Source organism: Coniosporium apollinis, assembly GCF_000281105.1.
Source record: "Coniosporium apollinis CBS 100218 chromosome Unknown supercont1.19, whole genome shotgun sequence".
NCBI classification, from domain to species: domain Eukaryota; kingdom Fungi; phylum Ascomycota; class Dothideomycetes; genus Coniosporium; species Coniosporium apollinis.
Genome location: NW_006913281.1, coordinates 274,918 through 293,715, shown reverse-complemented (window position 1 = coordinate 293,715; position 18,798 = coordinate 274,918). Strand labels below are relative to the sequence as shown.

The following is an 18,798-nucleotide window of genomic DNA, read 5'->3' as shown; positions in this document are numbered from 1 at the left end:
GCACAAGCCCCTCCCACATGTACAAGGTCACAACTCGCATAATCGTGCATCAAGCATCGTCGTCCCACACGACCACCAAGCCCGCCTAACGCAGCCCTCCCCCCAGCATGATTTCGGACTCCGGAGGGAGGAGGGAGGGGGAAGTCCGAGCTTTTAGGCTGTCCCTTCCTCCAAGCCCTCCCAAGCCCTGCGAGCAACGTGACGAGGTTGCAGCCGTACGATACTAAGACAGGCGGTGCGCTTCAGGCGCACACGACAGACACAGCTACGGTCGCCGTCGGGGTCAGCGCTGGTGCCTTGGCCGGCTGGTGAGCTGGCGCAGGGCGCGTCGGGCGGGCGGGCGGCGGTCGTTGCGCCTGCTCCGGAGCTATCGTCTCGTGCCTCATTTGGCGGAGATGGCAAACACGAAGGCAGAGCGACTTGGGGCAATGAGGAGATTGATCGCTCTCGTTCCTCAGCTGAGAAAGCATGAGGATCCTCGGCCACGGTCGTGGCATGGCGGGATGGAGATTGCGATCGCCGCGGCGGCTCTGTGGGGAGGTGCGTTTAAGGTTGGATCGTCGGCGTCATTGATTTGCCCGTCGGAGGCATGGCCGTCCGGCCGGGATATGCCGCTCTTGGCGGCCGGCTTGGGCATCTGCGGGTTCGGTCGCTGTGCGTGGGCGGAATTGATGCAAACGGTGCAAACGCGATGCCAAGGATTGACGCAGCAAGGGTTGGGAGTTTGTGAGGCTCTGCGCGTGCACGTGTGCGTGTGCCAGAATATTTAAACATGGCGGCTGTCACGAAGGGAGACGGGTGAGTGCTGCTCTGCGTGCAGTTGATTTGGTCCGCACGGCAGCTGATCTGATCTGGGAAAACAGCAAAGATGCGCCGACCAACCCCCGCGGCATCCCGTACGCGCCCTTCGTCGACAAGGTCGAGGACTACGTATCCACACGCGCCGAGGTTGAGGGAACGCTCAAGAGCTTCCAGGAGATGATATCGTGTGTGCTCTCCTCTCAATGGCCCCACGCGCCTCCAGCCTAACACCAATGCCCGCCGCCTAGGAAATACCAGTTCATGCAACAGAACACCGAACGCCGCACCATCGGCCTCAAAGACAAGATCCCTGACATCCAAAAAACCCTCGACACAGTCCGCTTCCTCCAGACCCGCACGCCCGACTCCGAGCCCATCGAGACCACCTTCGAGCTGAACGACACGCTGTACGCGAAGGCGCGGATACCGCCCACGGAAGAGGTTTACCTCTGGCTGGGCGCCAACGTCATGCTGTCGTACCCAATACCAGAGGCAGAGTCGTTGCTGGAGTCGAAGCTGAGCGCCGCGCAGTCGAGTCTGTCGAACTGCGAGGAGGATCTTGATTTTTTGAGGGAGCAGATCACGACGCTCGAGGTGGCTACGGCGAGAGTGTATAATTGGGATGTTCAGCAGCGGCGGAAAGAGCGGATGGAGGCGGATGGGTCGATAGGGGATATGAGAGGCGCGCCGCCGAATGGATAGTCGTGTGTTGTGCAGCAAATAGTCAATATTTGTCTAAATCCTTCCAGTCCCCTAAAGGTACGACAGTGTGAAGGCATACGTTCGATAACTCTGCACACCGAGTCGCGCAGAGGCAAGGAGGCTTCCCACGGGGCTCCTTGTGGAACACCCATCCAGGTGGATCGTGGAAGCGGAGGCCATTCCACTTCTCTCAGATAGATGTGTCCATCTAAAATAAATGTCAATGTGCGATTCACTGGAAAGCCTTCTACCTAAGATTCAGCTATGGGGTACTGAGAGAAGCGATTCTGTATGAACTTGATTCCGGAGAGCGGCTTGTTTGCGTCCCGGCCAACTTAGACCTTCCTCAATCGTCTGACGAACTCTTGCTTGCGAGTTATGGCATGCTTCGTGCGTTGTGTACCGGCCCTCTACACGGTAGCTAAAACTTTGGCATTATGCTTGTTCATCTGACCACTCCTGAGGGCATATACAACAGGACATCGTGCTCTTACTAACAACGCTCCAATGCTCTTCTAAACGACATTTCGACTTCGCGCAGGGACAATTTGCATAAAGGCAAAGAAGGGTATTATTGCTCTTAAAGAATCCAAAGCCGCGGGTGCATTGTCCCCTCGTCAATCCCGAAGTTCTGTCGTCTTCCCTGCCCTCTCGCCCAGCTCCTAAAAGCTTCAACCTTCAAACAGTGTACTGCGCCCCCACAGTCGGCTCATAGAAGTTCATCCCGTAATCCTGCAACGCGGCGTCAAGGGATCCCACTCTCCCTTCTCGAATCTTACGCTTTCTTGCCGTACCTGATTGCGGGGGGCGCTCTTGCCTTTGCGGCACCACGACTTGCCGAGATCCTCCAGGTCTTTGCACCCAAAGGGTGTCTTGTGATGAAAACATCCGTTCCGAGTACCGGCCAGGCCCGAACAGGAAGTTGAGGGTCGGCAGCTGTGAGGTCGCTGATTCTTTGGTGCCGTCGGCGAGTAGGTCTGCGTAAGCGACGAGATTGTTTAACGCGTTGGATCTGTTTGAAGCTCCGCTCCATTGGCTTTCCAGGTGGTGAGCGTGGCGGCTGTTGTCCTTGTTAGTGAGCGTTCAGTAGGAATACCTTATCATGTGCTACTGCACGTCCGCTTGATGAGGCTGTTCTTTGAATTGCCTCGATACGTCGGCGCAGAAGGAGGCCGGAGATTGAGAACAACAGGAAATGGAACACTTGAAGCGTTTCACACTCCTAACCTCCGCTGACCGAACCGAAAAAACGCCAAAATTGAGAGGCATAGATTGTTGGTATTGGCTAAGACCTGACTTACGCGGGTAATGATGACCATCCCAACATTTTCGCAATAGACTGCTCGAGCATGTTCGAGCTCAGACTGCCCGTCTCGCTGCGCAGGCAACATAGAGTAAGCGCTGGAAACACGGCCAACTGGTCGAGTGTAGTAGTGTTGATATAGTGGTAATCGCAGATCATAAGAAAGCGTAGCCTTCTGAAACTTTCACTTCCAGTTGCGCTTGCATGGCGAGCCCAAGCTCCAAGTACTCGATCATCAATACCATGGTCGATAGTAGCAGTGCGAGAGCGGTGGCCTTCCTCGACAACAAGTGCGGCCAGGTTGGTGATACGAGAGATGCTGACTAAATTGAAAAACGATAAAGGGACGTTCGATAAAGTCAGGTACGTCAACCATTGAGCTGATGGCGATGTTATGTGCTTGATGATGTGGTCGAAATCGTGATGGGCTTTGATGTTCCTGCGATGTTGTGGGAGTGTCTCGTGCGTGCCTTTGGAGAAAATCTTAACGAACGTTGTCCAGGTTTTGAGACTATCGAGTTCGCTGCAAAGCTCCACGAACCCCGGTCAGTCCAGATCCAGGTAGGCGAGTGGAACAAAAGCAATACACGAATAAAGATATAGAGGTACTAATACGCACTGCTGGCAGATCTCTTTCCATATCGTCTGGCGAAAGCGGCCCGTATGAGCGTCGAAGCTGTCTTCGTCGAGACAGTGTAAATTCAGCAGCAGGTTCCGCATGCTCATCTTCTGTAATGATCCAGCCCCCTTTGGGTTCCGGTATTTTTGCAGTGTCATGAGGCTGCCTCTCGTTTTCTCAGGCCAAGTCGCGACCATGGACTTGACATGGGTAGATACTTCGGTATATGCGAGACCGGTTTCCGGATCATAGTTCGTATACTGCATCCTTGATCAAGTCGGCTTTGCCGATGTACTGTCTTAGACAAGGCAATGTTAGAGAAGTTGAGTATAGGTCGTTCCGAGAGGTGAAAGTTACAATGTCGTGTGCGGTCCACTAGCCAGCAAGGTGCCGTGGGTGCGTATGCCCATGCCCACACAGATCTCTTCGAGCCTTGAACACCAGCTCTTAAGAGAAGACTCTCTGCGACCTAGAGATATCAGGATCCACACGGAGACTCAGAAAGGTCTCCCTGTCCACACTCATTGGCCGCCCGGAACAGCTGTCGCTCGCCACTAGACGGCTCGCCGGCGAATTTGCACCTGGATTTAGCTTGGTACTTGGTCCTCCTCGTGCTGAGGGCGTCTTGACCCGCGAGAGAGAGATGATAGCGGCGGATTCAAGACGGTATTGAAGTCGCGACTGCATCTGGCTTTCCACGCGATACCACGTGATCAGCCCTGCCCTATCGATTGCACTGCGGGTCCACCGGCTAAACGCCATCCATCTGTCCCCCACGCCTCGCCTCTGCTCCTGGACAACAGTTACAGACACTGGATGACGCCCGCTCAGAGACGTGGGCCTCCGGTGCTCATACCCTCATACCCTCATCATGATCATCAAGAAGCCTAGCATACTCCTGTCCTCGTGCAACACCTTCACCCAGCTATGGCACTCCACAGTGCCACAATCGAGTGCGTCATTATCAACACCCTCGAACTACCAGAGTAGAGGGTACGCAACCGTTGTCGATAGTCCTCCAGACCAACATGGAGAGGACGGGCACTGGCCCAAGTGTAAGCCGGGCCATCAGCATCCAACACCATACCAGATCCTCGGCTGCCAGAGAGGCCACACCTACTCCAAAAGCCGCTTCTACGAGCTCGTAAAACTCTACCACCCGGACCGACAGACCGGCGCTGGAGGGAGCTTGGCTCACACCCACCCCAATATATGTCACATCCCCCACGCCATACGCTTAGAACGGTACCGCCTCATCGTTGCCGCGCACACCATCCTTTCCGACCCGATCAGACGCAGTGCCTACGATAGCTGGGGTGCCGGTTGGGGTGGGCACGCCGAGGTCCCCTCCTCGAACGATGGACACGATAGGCCAGCAGCATGGGGTATGGGTCAAAGTCCGATGCACTGCGCCACCTGGGAGGACTGGGAGCGGTGGTACCAACGGAATGACGAGAAGCCCCAGGCGCCGCTGTACCTGTCCAACGGAGTCTTTATATCCTTCGTTGCCATGCTGGCAATTCTGGGTGGGGTCGGACAAGCCACGCGGGTGGGAAATTTCTCGACTAGTATGCTGGAGCAACGCAACGCGGCGCACCACTTAGCAAGCCAGGAGCTGGTACGGGCGAGAAGTGAGACAATAGGTGGGACGAAGGAAGACCGTATAGCAAACTTCTTGCGCCACAAGGATCCAGATTCATATCGAGACGAATCGTTAAGGAGGCTGTTGCTTCAGCCTGACATGTGCGCTAGCGAAAATGTCAAGGGTCAGGATGTTGTATGACGGTAACGCTGGGGTTGCCAGGTGACAGTGTTACACGTTGGCGAACGGTATATATCGGATTTTATTTCATCACAACATAGGCGTCGCTTGGCATGGGACATCAGCGTGTGGCTAGGGCGTTATGGCTTTGGGCTACGGGAGCATTGTAACGAGCTGCTTGTGCTTTAACGGAGGGGTGGCATCCGAGACGGTTGGATCATGTCAACTATGAGAGAGGCTTCAAAGCTACTGAACATTACTATACGAGTATCAATCTTGCTCAGAACATCTACTTAGTGCCTGAACACCTGACGATCCCCCACCGACCACTACCTTGAGGCAAGACCGGGAAGCATGTCTGCGCCTTTCCGCTTGTGATGTTGTTACAACAGCAGCTGTTTCATGTAGGTCGAGTTCATTCACATGATCACTCTTCTTTCTGGCCTTCTGTGACAGCGCGTAACTCGAAGTTTCCCAGTTTGATACGTTACGTAGCTTGGTGCTCCGCCACAATAACTGCCAGTTCACGTACAAGCTTCAAGTACTTGTCGCATTCCTTACATCTTCCACCTGTATCCTTCGCTTTGCCTTGCTCGAATCAAGTAACAATAGCTTTTCCGTAGTCAATCTTCTACTTGAACAGAACCGTCCTCTGGAAGTTGACCATTCCAACATGGGCGGTGGCGATGGTTACAGATCTGTGGCATACTTTGTAAACTGGGTAACCAAGACACTCGCAATCAATATTTGAGCTGCTGTTGACTTTAAGCAGGCTATCTACGGCCGCAATCACAATCCTCAAGACCTTCCTGCGGAGAAGCTCACCCATGTGCTCTACGCCTTCGCCAACATCCGCCCAGAAACCGGAGAGGTGTACGTAAACCTCATTACATTATCACTGACCCAGTTCCAAGCGCAAAAGCTCACTCACATCACAGCTACCTAACAGACACCTGGTCCGACATCGAAAAGCACTACCCTACCGACTCCTGGAACGACGTGGGCACCAACGTCTACGGCTGCATAAAGCAGCTCAACCTGCTCAAGAAGCGCAACCGCGACCTCAAAGTCCTCCTCTCCATCGGCGGCTGGACCTACTCCGCCAACTTCGCGCAGCCCGCATCTACCGAAGCAGGCCGCAAGCGCTTCGCCTCGAGCGCCGTCCAGCTGCTCAAAGACCTCGGTCTTGACGGGCTGGACATCGACTGGGAGTACCCGCAAGACTCCACCGAAGTCTCCAACTTCGTGCTCCTGCTCAAGGAAGTGCGGTCGGCGCTTGACGAGTACGGCCGCCATCTGTGCGACCGCCACCACCTCCCGCACCCGCGCTTCCTCCTCAGCATCGCGTGTCCCGCCGGCCCGCAGAACTATCAAAAGCTCGACCTCGCCGCCATGGACCCCCTCCTCGACTTCTGGAACCTGATGGCCTACGACTACGCCGGCGCCTGGGGCGCCTGCTGCGCGCACCAATCGAACCTGTACCCTTGCCGCAGCGACCCAGCCTGCACGCCCTTCAGCACCTCCGCAGCCGTGGAACACTACCTCGCCCACGGCGGCATCCCGTCCAGCAAACTCGTGCTCGGCATGCCGCTCTACGGCCGCGCCTTTTGCGGCACCTCCGGCCCCGGGCGCCCGTTCTGCGGCACGGGGGAGGGGAGTTGGGAGGGCGGGGTGTGGGATTTCAAGGCGTTGCCGCGGCCGGGGTCCAAGGTGTGTCTGGACACGGAGGTCGGGGCGAGTTGGTGTATCGATGACAGGGGGACGATGGTGAGCTATGACAGCGTGGAGATGGCGCGGATGAAGGCGGAGTTTGTGGAGCAGAGGGGGCTGGGCGGGGCGATGTGGTGGGAGAGTAGTGCGGATGGCTGCGGGGAGGGTAGTCTGATTGCTACGGTGAGCTTGGGTTTGCTCCGTGAGGTTTGGGGAAGCAGGCTGACGCATGTACGCAGGTTGTCAATAAGCTTGGTGGGCCGAGGCAGGGGAAGATGGAGCATAGCTGTAATGTGCTTGCGTATCCGGACTCGAAGTACGAGAACATGAGGAAGGGGTTTCCTGGTGAGTAGAGCGGTTGAACGGCTGCTCGGATACAGCATTCGAATCCGAAAGGGCACTGGGTAGGGTGAGTTGGAATTATAGTGAGGAGATACGGAGTGGCGAAGTGAAGGAAGACCATATGACAATATGTCAACGGTCACTTGGATGTAAAAGGCATGGACGGGTAAGGCATGATAACGGGTGGGATTTGCGGCAGCGATTCTGAATATCATTGAAATATGACAGTCGTTGCAGATTTGTTCATTTTAGTGATTCTCATAATACCTGCCAGCCTGTGATCCATCCTCTGCCCCTTTCCAGGCGTGGCAGGAGCTGTCTGAATCAGCTACCTGTCCTAATACTGCAAGCTTGCAGTGTCGCTCGACTGTTGTTTGTAGGTCCCCAACCCACCCGCTGAACCTCACGCAGAGATGGAAAACCTCATCGAACACTAAAGACAGAAACCCGAAAGGAGCTAGGCCGTAAGCTCCGATGTGCTTGTTGTTGCCCGCAGAGCAAACCTAGCCCAGGAAATGGGAAAGAAAAAAAGGGCACAGGCTCCAGCATCTCAGTCAATGTTGATAACCTCATGCTGCGGTTGCTGTAGGGCCGGAAGTTGCTGCGGAGCAGCGCCCTCAGCGACCGCGTGCTGGGTGACCACTTCGTCCAGCTTTAGCATCACCTCCTCGACACCCACTATCCCGGCTACAATGCCAGCTCCCGTACCCCTCCAGTCTTTGCCCTCGTCGCTATACAATGCCTGAAGAGCTCCCCTGAGCGGCTCCGACCGCTGCTGAGGCGGCCTTGTGCTGGCAACTGTATCTTGTATGTGCCATTGAACTTTGTCCTTGTGTGTGCGTAGCCGTATGCTGAAGGATGACATTGGGTTTGAATACACCATCGAATGCCAATCAGCGCTGTGAGAGTGAATGGACGGCCGCTCCGCTGCAGGTCGTTCGCGAGTCTCGATGGACTGTAAGGCGCGGAGTAGGGGAAGACTGAGTTGTAACATGTGGGCGAACGTGTCGAATCCGGCGTCGTTGTCGTTGAGTTGATTGGTGAGCCAGACAAGGGCTCTCTGTTGTGGATTGTCCGGTGCGAGATGCAGCCTCATTGCTGCGCCTTCCTGTAGATAGATGTCTGCGCTCAGGCTGGCGCTTTCGCCATACCGGAAAGAGATTCGCGAGGGACTAGTCTTGCCGATCTTGAATTTGCGCCTTTGGAGTACTTCGATGAAGAAGCGCAGACGTTCGATGTTGTGTAAGCACAGCGCAAATTGCTTGACAAAGGAGGTGCCAAAGGGGGAACGGAGCATCATCGAGAACGCGCCGTTGCTATGGAAAATGCAGTCGTCTTTGTCGGAGGTCTTCAACAGTCTGTTCATGTCCACTTGTCGCTGAGCTAAGAAGCCCTTTGCGATGTGCAACACTTTGCGTCGCTCGACGTCCAAGCCGTGATAGACAAGCCGGACAAAGTCGGATGCCCAGAATGTGGCGCTCGGAGCGGGCTGGTTGCGGCTCTGCTGGAGTAGTTTCGATAACTGCACATAGAGTGCTACCACCTGATGGGCGTTAGGGGTGCCCGAAGTTCCTGGGGAGGTGAAGACAGATTCTTCACGCACACCGAACGGTATCTTCCGCTGCCTCAAGTCGCGGACCGTTGTGCGCATTGAGATCGCCGCGACAGCCATGCGCTCAATCTTAGCTAGGAGGGATCCGGAGATCGGGACTGGTTTGCTGTTCAACCTCAGCGATGGTATAGGAATCGCTGCGGTGATAGCTCCACCAAAGACAGGGTCAGTCCTGCGATTGTGCGTTAGTAGAGAGTTTGGGAAGAACGCTGTTGACGCTAGTAAGACTCACAGTTCCAGGCTCCACCAAGTCAGGCCAAGCGGTGTGATGCTGGCGACTATTGCCCAACTCGGATCCCATCCATTGCCTCGGAAGAAGCTGAGTTGCAAGATATCTTGGTTGAGCGCCGCTTTCATCGCATCCGGCTTGACCCGAATATGCCTCAGTCGTTTCCAACCTGTGCTCTCGGCGTGCTCTTCTATGTTGCTCTGTATGCTCCTACATAGATAGTAGGCCAGCGCCCGTGTTACTTCTTCGGCCGGGGAGTCCTTCCTGTTAAGCTCCACTTCGATGCGCGCTGATGATCCTGTCGCCGGCAGTAGAGTCAAGCGTCCGGTCGCCATATCCACCTTCAAAGTAATCTCGTTATCTGGCGTTTCCAGCCATGCCCGCAGCGCGCAGTCACCGGGCTCCGTTTCCGAAGTAGACAGGCTGGCTCCGAACGCTTCGTTGCCGCCAGCCGCAGCAACAAGCTTCCCATGAACGGAGGCCAGTACCATGTTTATGTGACGCGCAATGACGCGCTTCATTGTCAGCTCCATGGATACGTCTTCCCATTGAAGCGCCACGGAATCAGTCGTTTCTTTCCCATTGCGGAACCACCGCATGCCGATCTTTGGCTGTGCTGCATTGGTCGCAAACGTGTTTCGATCATTGGAAGTCGCGCTCATCACGCCAAACTCTAGCCAGTTCTTGCCGCCAGGCAGATCAGTCCAGTACTGTATCACCAGCACTCGATGGACGTGTTCTATCCGTAACGAATCTTGCCAAGCGCCCGCGTTCATTTCATGTGCCTGTCGCCAGAGGACAGAGATCTTGTGGGTGAGAGTGAAGTTATGAAGGAACTCGTGACAGCGTGCTAACCCTTGCGTGCCGAGCACTGCATTGCATTGATTTTGTAGAATGTCTTTGAACTCATCCGAAACCTGTGGTGCCGGAGAGAATAGGAATCTGATGTCGACAAACCAGAACTGTGACGAGGGCTCTTCGTCTGCTACCGAGACGTCGAACTCGAACTCGCCGGGTATCACAAACGTTGCTCGTCCTGACGCTATCGACCACTTCTGCAGGTATCGAGGTAGAGACTCATGAAGGTTTAAGCGTATCGATAATATAGAGTTAAGATTCTGTAAGGTGTCTGCTATGCCCTGAGCATCCAGTGGGTCTTGCGGGATGTAGTTCAAGTCTGGCATCCAGGATGCTTTCCCAGTAGAAAGAACCTCTAGGGCTGTTTTCATGTCCGGATTTGGCATCTTCGCATTGTGAGTCGAGAGCTTGATATCAGCAATGAAATGGGCCGCATTGTCGAATTTATCCATCGTTGCTCGCTGCCAGGTCCAGATGTCAATGAGTTTGCTCACGTCTTCGGCCTGCCGACTCCATTGCGACAGAATCCATAGTTTGATGAACATCTCCCTTCGACGGTGTGCAAAGCTCATCAACATCGTTTTCTTCTGAACACCAGTTGGTGTCGCGACTCCGGCTCCAGCGGCTCCCGCATTGTGATTGACCCCGTTGGGCAAAGAACTGTTGGCCTGTTGAGGAACCTGCATCTGCGCCATTTCATCGAGCACTTCCGCAAGCTCGTTGTAGCATTCTTGCGCCGCTCGGCCTATGAGCTTCCCCAGCGGTTGAAAGCCTTCCGTAATGTGCTCAATCTCAGGCGGAGGTCCAGAGTCCAACATGACCTGTCTTATCTCTGGCGGGAGGGCCAGCATGGAGGAGGAAACAGCCATGTTCTCAGAAGGGACTGAATGGCCGTTGGGAATGTAGCCGTTTGGTGCGCCGGATAGACCATCAGATTGTGAGTGCGGCGCGACACCATTTGTCGTTTGCGCTGCGCCTGGGCCCTTGCTGGTTGGGGCATTGTCTGCGCCCTCGTGCTCCATGATCAACCTTCCCGGCATCGGTGCAACGCCCAACCCAGACTTTGCGGACGAGCTATCTTCTAACAGGCTTCTACGACCACCCCCCCCACCTTCGTCTCCCTCACCGCGCCCCGTCGGCCTCGAGTCTTCCAGCCCTTCTTGACCACTCAATGTCGTCGGTTGTGCTGAGATAACTTGCGCCTACCGCGAGCGGCTCTGTTTGGGAGGACGGCGGAGGTGTCGAGCTTGAAGTGCGGCACTGAGCTGCGGCGCTGAGCTGCAGTATCTCGAGTGATTGCGCTGAACGGATACGAAAACTCCTGTCGGCTCGGAGAAAGTGCGCGATACCTTGTGTGGTGGCGGAGACAATGGGAGGCCGGTCGATGGACGTCAAAGGGTTGCGAGGAGCGTTGTCAAGGACCGAGAGCGCCGAAAGACTGGTTCGCAGCAGATTCAAGCGGCAGTTCTGAGAAGATGAATGCGCGGAGGTGAGAGGCGGGCCAGCAGAAGCAATGCGCCGACTCGTGGTGAAGCGAAAAGCGAGAGTGTGGAAGAAGGCGAGGTTGGATAAGTTGGCTGATGTGGATGTGGATGTGGATGTGGATGTGGATGTGAATGTGAATGTGAATGTGAACGACAAGTGGAAGGCCAAGGCGGTGATGCCGTCCGGGGCAGACCCTGGTCTAGCGTGCCTACCTTACCTGCTAGCTCCATTCCGGCCATTCAAGCAGAAAACAACGACCTCCCAAGCATCCAAGAATGGGACTGCAGGCAGTTTGCATCGGGTTGTTAAGGCAGACAGCAGGCGGACTGGGCTTGCACAGTCAACTGCCGCGAGCTGCTCGAGCCTGCTGTTCCAATGCGGGCGTGTCAGGTGGATATGTACTCGTATGCAGCGCGCAATAAATGGATGAATGGAGCGCCGGGCGTGTAATCTATCAGCAGCCCTACACCCAAACACCCACCGTGGACGCGCCCTTGTGCGGAGTGGCACCGGAGACACTAACCAGCTGGCAAAACTCCAGCGTCTCCGCTTAATTCTTCAAGATGCTGCCGCTGCAAAGTGCACCTGCGATGGCAGATCCCCTAATCTGCGCCGTGTAAAGCTCCCGCTCCCGTCAGCCATGGTTCCCAGGGTGCCGACTGCACCACCTCCAACCTCACAACCTCCGCCACGTGATCCGTCCGCCAACTCGAAGACTTCCATCGCCCACTCCTCGTCGCACGAGGCCGACGATGAGCGGACGCCGTCAGAAGCTTCCAGCATGGGCCCCGATGCTGATGCGGAAGACCGCGTTGCGCGTCTTTACCCGGACGAAGACGCGCGCTTGACCAGTAAGAAAGAGCTGTCCGGGTTCTACGTCTACGGCTGGGCCGCTGAGGTACGCATTCATCTGCTGCTGAAGCATCCGGTGTACTAACACACTGCAGGTGTTTGTCGTTTGCGGAGTCGGTACGTCTGACATTATTCTGTGATTGAACCGCCTGCCGAGACCTGAAGCATCCGTCGCCGCAAATCCCCATATCAAAACCCTGTATCATATAGACCTGGTGACATGTTAAAGAATATACCCGACCTCTAAGCTTTGCCGTGCTTCCGACTTCCCCGCGAAATCGGGCATATACTAACAATCTTCGCCGCAGGCTCCTTCATCCCCATCACCCTAGAGCAGCTTGCGCGGGAACGCGGCGTGCTGCTGTCAGATAAGTCGACGCCATGTGGAAGCAGCTTCGACGCCCCTGTGCCGCCAAACATGAACCACACGTCGATAGCAGCAAACGCAACCTCAGCTCTGCTGTCTAGAACATCTTACGATGCCGATGCAGGCCAATGCGTTGTTAACATTCTTGGACTGGACGTCAATACCGCCAGTTTTGCCATGTACACCTTCTCACTCAGTGTCCTCATCCAAGCTTTGCTCATCATCTCCATGTCAGGCGCGGCGGATCATGGCCGGTACCGAAAGACATTTCTACTGGCATTTGCATTCATTGGCTCGATCACCACCATGCTTTTCCTTCCTATCGTTCCGCGAGTCTACATTTTGGGTGCAGTGCTCGCAATTATAGCCAACACGTGTTTTGGCGCGTCTTTCGTCTTACTAAACTCCTTTCTACCTCTGCTGGTCCGCCACCATCCTACAGTTCAGTATGCAGTTCAGCACCCGCCGGCACCTGAGGATGGAGATCGACATCAATCACCCGTCGATGAAGACACTATGCTGGATGATATCACCGACTCGACAGCAGCGTTACTCGGCGGCGGTTCTGGAGCGGATCTGACTTCCCCAACCCGACAATCTCCTGCAGCACCTTCGCGAGAACTACAACTTTCCACGAAGATCTCATCTTACGGCATCGGCATTGGATATGTAGCCGCAGTCATAGTGCAAGCCCTGTCCATCTTCATCATAATCTCTACTGGATCGTCAACATTTTCTCTCCGCCTGGCTCTGTTCGTCATCGGCGCGTGGTGGTTCGTATTCACGATTCCAGCAGCCTTCTGGCTCCGGCCTCGACCAGGCCCACCACTCAGTATAAGTCACGCCAACAGCAAAGCTCGAACATGCTTTGCCTATTTTTCGTACTCGTGGAAGGCACTTGGGAAGACGATCAGACACGCGCGACAGCTGAAGGATATGCTGCTCTTTCTCGGCGCCTGGTTCCTGCTCAGCGACGGCATCGCTACTATTAGTGGCACTGCGGTGAGTAAAGCTAGAGCTCGCACGTAGCTATTGGAGGCTGACATGCAACCAGGTTCTCTTCGCAAAGACATCCCTCGAAATGAAGCCCGCAGCTCTCGCTTTTATAAATGTCATCTCGATGCTCTCAGGCGTTGTCGGCGCCTTCACATGGAGCAGGCTCTCCGCCATGATGGGCCTGAAGCCCACACAGACCATCCTGGCTTGCATCTGCCTCTTCGAGCTGATACCGCTGTATGGGCTACTCGGCTACATTCCGGCGGTACGCCGCTACGGCGCGTTTGGCTTGCAACAGCCCTGGGAAATGTACCCGCTTGGAGCTGTCTACGGCTTCGTCCTCGGCGGGCTCTCGTCGTACTGTCGGAGCTTGTTTGGCGAGCTGATCCCGCCGGGGTCTGAGGCGGCGTTTTATGCGCTGTATGCGATCACCGATAAGGGGTCTAGCATTTTTGGACCGGCTATCGTAGGAGCGATTACGGATGCTACGGGGGAGATTAGGCCTGTGAGTCCGCTGCATGTGTTGTGTATATCGCACGCTTCTAACCGGCTAATGCATGCATGCAGGCGTTTTGGTTCCTCGCTGTCCTTGTCGGCTTGCCCTTCCCTTTGATGTTGATGGTCAACGTTGAGCGGGGCAGAGCGGACGGTATAGCCATGTCGAAAGAGCTGAATGACGGGAAAAGTACAGGCGTGCAAAGAGACAGGGCTAGAAGCAGTGACAGCGAGCGTTCAGTAGAGGACGAAGCGTTGGATTCGGACTCTGGTATTATTCGCGGGAGCCACGATGGTCGCTAAGTATATTGAATTACCTGTATAAATGATTCATCCTCACCATCTGCTCTGCACCGCCGGTGCCGAGTCACATCTCATTATCCAAACTCTGGAGTGTGTCGAGCAGGGCACAATAAGCTCCAAGTTAAGCCACCCAGCAAGAGTCGGCGCACGAGCTGTGAAGACGATCTTGGCACGAGCTGGGCTATGTCTAGTCCACAATGCCCTCCCATTCGCCAGATGGTTATCCACCTAGAATTGTGGGTGAATCGATGCTGGGCTTACTCCACTCTCAGTGCCAATGGTGCTCGAGGGGTTTACGCGCAGACAGGCAGAACGTTGTGGATGCTGCGTAATTACAGGAGCACGAAATAGATGCGGCTTCAGATGTGCGGAGTGAGTGCCGGGACAAAAATAGGACACCCCCAGCGGGGAAGGAGACGTTCTGGCTTGGCGGGTCCTTGGTCCCTGAGCTGAGGGCGGTTTCACACCCTTGAGCGCTCGAAGCTGCCACCTTGCATTTCGAGCCGCTGAACTCTAGATCCCACACAAAAAGGAGCTCATCACTCTTCAACTGCATCTTCTCATCACCTGCTTGAATCCGCATAAAATTACTGCGGGACCTCCTTTAAACTACTCGAATCATGCGGACTGCCGCAGTTTTTGGCCTTGCTGCCCTTGCAGCTGGAGCGATTGCTTCCGACGTGCACGACCTCAAGCAGGATACGTTCAAGAGCTTTATAGAAGAACACAATCTTGTGCTTGCAGAGTGTATGAGCTCTCTCTTCCTTTGAGCTGCGTGATGACGGCTAATGGATGATTGCATAGTCTTCGCGCCATGGTGTGGTCACTGCAAGGCGCTCGCACCTGAGTACGAGGAGGCCGCTACACAATTGAAGGAGAAGGACATCCCTCTAGCAAAGGTCGACTGCACGGAAGAGGCGGAACTCTGCTCCAGCTATGGAGTCGAGGGTTATCCAACTCTGAAAATCTTCCGCGGGCCGGATAACGTCAGTCCTTATAGTGGGCAGAGGAAAGCCCAAGCGTAAGTCCTTCAAGTAACGTGTTCTGTATTGTAATACTTACGCCTTGCCCAGAATCATCTCCTACATGACCAAGCAAGCTATGCCTGCCGTCTCGGTACTCGACAGCAAGACCCTCGCGGACTTCAAGACTGCCGACAAGGTCGTACTTGTGGGATACTTTGCCGCCGATGACAAATCCTCGAACGAAACCTTCTCCTCCGTCGCTGAGGGTCTCCGAGACAGCTTCCTCTTCGGCGCCACCAATGACGCCGCTCTGGCCAAGGCTGAGGGAGTCAAGCAGCCTGCCATTGTCCTCTACAAAACTTTCGACGAGGGCAAGAACACCTTCACTGATAAGTTCTCGAAGTCTGCTATCGAAGATTTCGCCAAGGTCGCCTCGGTACCATTGGTTGGCGAGGTTGGCCCTGAGACATATGCTGGCTACATGGCTGTAAGTGATTTGACTTGAAGCAAACCTGACTACATGCGCTTACGATATTTCCAGGCCGGCATTCCCCTTGCCTATATCTTCGCCGAGACGCCTGAGGAGCGTGAGGAGCTCGCGACTGCTTTGAAGCCCGTCGCCACGAAGCACAAGGGCAAGATCAACATTGCCACCATTGATGCCACGGCGTTCGGCCAACACGCCGGCAACCTCAACCTCGAGGTCGGCAACTGGCCCGCTTTCGCCATTCAGGACACCCAGAAGAACCAGAAGTTCCCGTTCACCCAGGGCCAGAAGCTGACCGAGTCAGCGATCGGCAAGTTCGTCGATGACTTCCTCGCTGGCAAGGTTGAGCCGAGCATTAAGTCTGAGCCCATTCCCGAGAAGAATGACGGCCCAGTTACGGTCATCGTTGCGCACAACTACAAGGACATCGTCATGGATGACAGCAAGGATGTCCTGGTCGAGTTCTACGCGCCATGGTGCGGTCACTGCAAGGCGTATGTTTCCCTTCGTTCCAACTTCACTCATGAACGACTATACTAACCTCTTCTCCAGTCTCGCCCCCAAGTACGAAGAGCTCGGCTCCCTCTACGCCAACCACCCCAACATCGTCATTGCCAAGGTCGACGCGACCGCCAACGACGTTCCCGAGGAGATCCAGGGCTTCCCGACGATCAAGCTCTACGCCGCCGGCCGCAAGTCCGACCCCGTGGAGTACACCGGCAGCCGCACCGTCGAGGACCTCGCAAACTTCATCAAGGAGAACGGCGCCCACGGCGTCGACGTCTACGGTGATTCCGACGACACGCTTGAGCTCCGGGACCTATCCGACATGCCCGAGCAGGCTGCCGCCGCTACCAAGAGCGCCAAAGACGCCGCTTCGGGCGCCGCTTCCAAGGTCAGTGGAGCGGGCGAGGCCGCTACCGATGCGGCTGCTGGCGCGGCGTCCCAGGCTAGCGGCTCAGCGGCGAACGTGGCCGGGAAGGCTACTGACGCTGCCGCTGATGCGGCTTCCAAAGCTAGCGGAACGGCGGCCGGTGCCGCCTCCAAGGCTACCGATGCGGCTGCGGATGCGGCTTCCCAGGCCAGCGGTTCAGCCGCCAGTGCCGGTTCGAAGGTCAGCGAGGCGGCTTCCGGTGCGGCTGATAAGGCTACTGGAGCGGCTGCGGATGCGGCGTCCAAGGCGAGCGGATCCGCAGGAAGCGCAGCCGCAAAGGCTACCGACGCGGCAGGGAGCGCAGCTGAGAAGGCCACTGCGCCCGCATCTTCAGCTGCTTCGGACGCGGCTAGCAAGGCTAGTGGTGCGGCTGCCAGCGGTGCGGAGGCCGTTAAGGATAAGGTCAAGACCAAGATCAGCGAGGGCGCTGAGGCGGTTAAGACCATGGTTATGGACGATGATGATATGGCGGCGGAGCACCACGATGAGTTGTAGATGCCTGGCGGGAGGGTCAAAAAGTGTTTCGTGGAGTGGTGGGGATGAGATCGAGGAGGGGACGTAATCTTGTGCGCATTGGGTTATGTAGCATGGGTTTGGGCTGTGCAGGTCGCGTTGGTCGGACGATATAAGGAATACAAGAGTGATGCACGTTTTATGCTGCGTGTGAAAGCCTTGTGCCTGCTCTGAGATACTGTCAACACATATCCCTTTCTTATGAGTAGGTTACTGCGCTGGGAATCCGCCTTCTGTCTGAGGACACTGAGTCGGACACCGTACTGAATAGAACAAAATCAAAATGCAGAACCATTTCGACTTCTCCTTTCCTCCTCGATCGTTAAGGCCATCTCTCGTTCGACACAGAATCCGCTGAAAATTGCGGGCAGAAACATGACTAAAAGAAAAGCTGCAAAGTGCAAAAACATACAGCACTCGTGGTCACCCACCTAACTACTATTCCACCGATTCAAAGATTATGCAAGCGGACGGGATGCCCAGCACTCTTTGATCTGTGGCCGTATGTGAAGGGTGAGTAGTGTTTTTGCAATCTACTTACTTCCAAACTCTGTGTTATCGCGGACGAGAGCCTCTCGCGCCACTAGGTCAACGACAGATATCCCTTCCGCACCGGGCTTGGCTACCTCATGACTACCACCGAAAACTATCCCTAAACGACTAACCAAATTGACATCAAATGCGTCCAGTAATCACAAATGCTACAATGGACCTAAGCTTCCTCCCGCAGACGCGGGGATATTGTCAATAGCTCTAAGATCCGCACGTCCGCTTTCTCCGGCCAACACCGTCTTTCGTACAGGTCGCCGGCATAGATCTATCTTCTAGTATTGAAATAGTACGATTGAGTAAGTGTTGGCTGCCAGCTTTCCTTCCAGACGCGTTTGCAGTCAACCTCTATTGTCTGTGTCTGGACCACTCATTTTCACATCGCCCCTAATCCTCAATCCCTCAAAGTCCACCACCTTAGTTTAGCTCTCCTTCAACCACCCACCATGGCAGCCTCCAAAGCTTTCGTCCTCATCACGGGCGCTACTCAGGGCATCGCGGTCGTATCTGCGGCGCCCGGGTTCTGCCGTACTAATCTCACCGGGGGATAGGGCGTCAAGGATGCCAGTGACGGGGCTAAGATCATCGTTCGCGCTGCTACTGAGGGCGATCCGAAGGAGCTCTATGGCTCGTTGGTTGCTGTTGAGGGGACATAGTTTGGCTGGTAATTTACTAATTATAGGAGACACTCTATTTAGTTCTAAGATAGCACGTAGGAGTGGCTGAAAGGAGTCCATGACAGACAACAAGCAAAATAGTGGGTGATGCGGGTAATAGGTATACAAGTATCGGCAAGCAAGGGTGAAAAGTAGTCATATTGCTCAGTTATCGCATATGCGAGAAAATGATGCCCTACGGTACGCATCCCCAGAAGCCGTTGCATGATTAAGCAGTTCTTTGAGCAGAAGACGCAC

General features: G+C 55.2%; 6 protein-coding genes across 6 annotated transcripts; 5 read left to right on the top strand and 1 right to left on the bottom strand.

The window, feature by feature from the left end:
* Window positions 1-772: 772 nt before the first annotated feature.
* On the top strand, window positions 773-1,503 carry W97_04411 (uncharacterized protein; the record flags this gene model as incomplete). The annotated part of the gene is made up of 3 exons (XM_007782301.1): window positions 773-798; window positions 864-986; window positions 1,050-1,503. 3 exons carry the CDS (start codon window positions 773-775, stop codon window positions 1,501-1,503), a joined length of 603 nt encoding a protein of 200 aa, XP_007780491.1.
* Window positions 1,504-4,296: 2,793 nt separating this feature from the next.
* On the top strand, window positions 4,297-5,208 carry W97_04410 (uncharacterized protein; the record flags this gene model as incomplete). Its single annotated transcript, XM_007782300.1, has 1 exon — window positions 4,297-5,208. One exon carries the CDS (start codon window positions 4,297-4,299, stop codon window positions 5,206-5,208), a length of 912 nt encoding a protein of 303 aa, XP_007780490.1.
* Window positions 5,209-5,860: 652 nt separating this feature from the next.
* Window positions 5,861-7,250, top strand: W97_04409 (uncharacterized protein; the record flags this gene model as incomplete). Its single annotated transcript, XM_007782299.1, has 4 exons — window positions 5,861-5,908; window positions 5,960-6,060; window positions 6,126-7,080; window positions 7,137-7,250. The coding sequence occupies 4 exons, from the start codon at window positions 5,861-5,863 to the stop codon at window positions 7,248-7,250; spliced, it is 1,218 nt and encodes a 405-aa protein (XP_007780489.1).
* A 539-nt stretch (window positions 7,251-7,789) lies between these two features.
* W97_04408 (uncharacterized protein) lies at window positions 7,790-10,978 on the bottom strand (the record flags this gene model as incomplete). Its single annotated transcript, XM_007782298.1, has 2 exons — window positions 7,790-9,023; window positions 9,084-10,978. The coding sequence occupies 2 exons, from the start codon at window positions 10,976-10,978 to the stop codon at window positions 7,790-7,792; spliced, it is 3,129 nt and encodes a 1,042-aa protein (XP_007780488.1).
* A 1,085-nt stretch (window positions 10,979-12,063) lies between these two features.
* Window positions 12,064-14,436, top strand: W97_04407 (uncharacterized protein; the record flags this gene model as incomplete). Its single annotated transcript, XM_007782297.1, has 5 exons — window positions 12,064-12,321; window positions 12,371-12,392; window positions 12,584-13,644; window positions 13,697-14,143; window positions 14,206-14,436. The coding sequence occupies 5 exons, from the start codon at window positions 12,064-12,066 to the stop codon at window positions 14,434-14,436; spliced, it is 2,019 nt and encodes a 672-aa protein (XP_007780487.1).
* Window positions 14,437-15,056: 620 nt separating this feature from the next.
* W97_04406 (uncharacterized protein) lies at window positions 15,057-17,317 on the top strand (the record flags this gene model as incomplete). Its single annotated transcript, XM_007782296.1, has 5 exons — window positions 15,057-15,183; window positions 15,241-15,457; window positions 15,510-15,888; window positions 15,943-16,382; window positions 16,441-17,317. The coding sequence occupies 5 exons, from the start codon at window positions 15,057-15,059 to the stop codon at window positions 17,315-17,317; spliced, it is 2,040 nt and encodes a 679-aa protein (XP_007780486.1).
* Window positions 17,318-18,798: the final 1,481 nt, after the last annotated feature.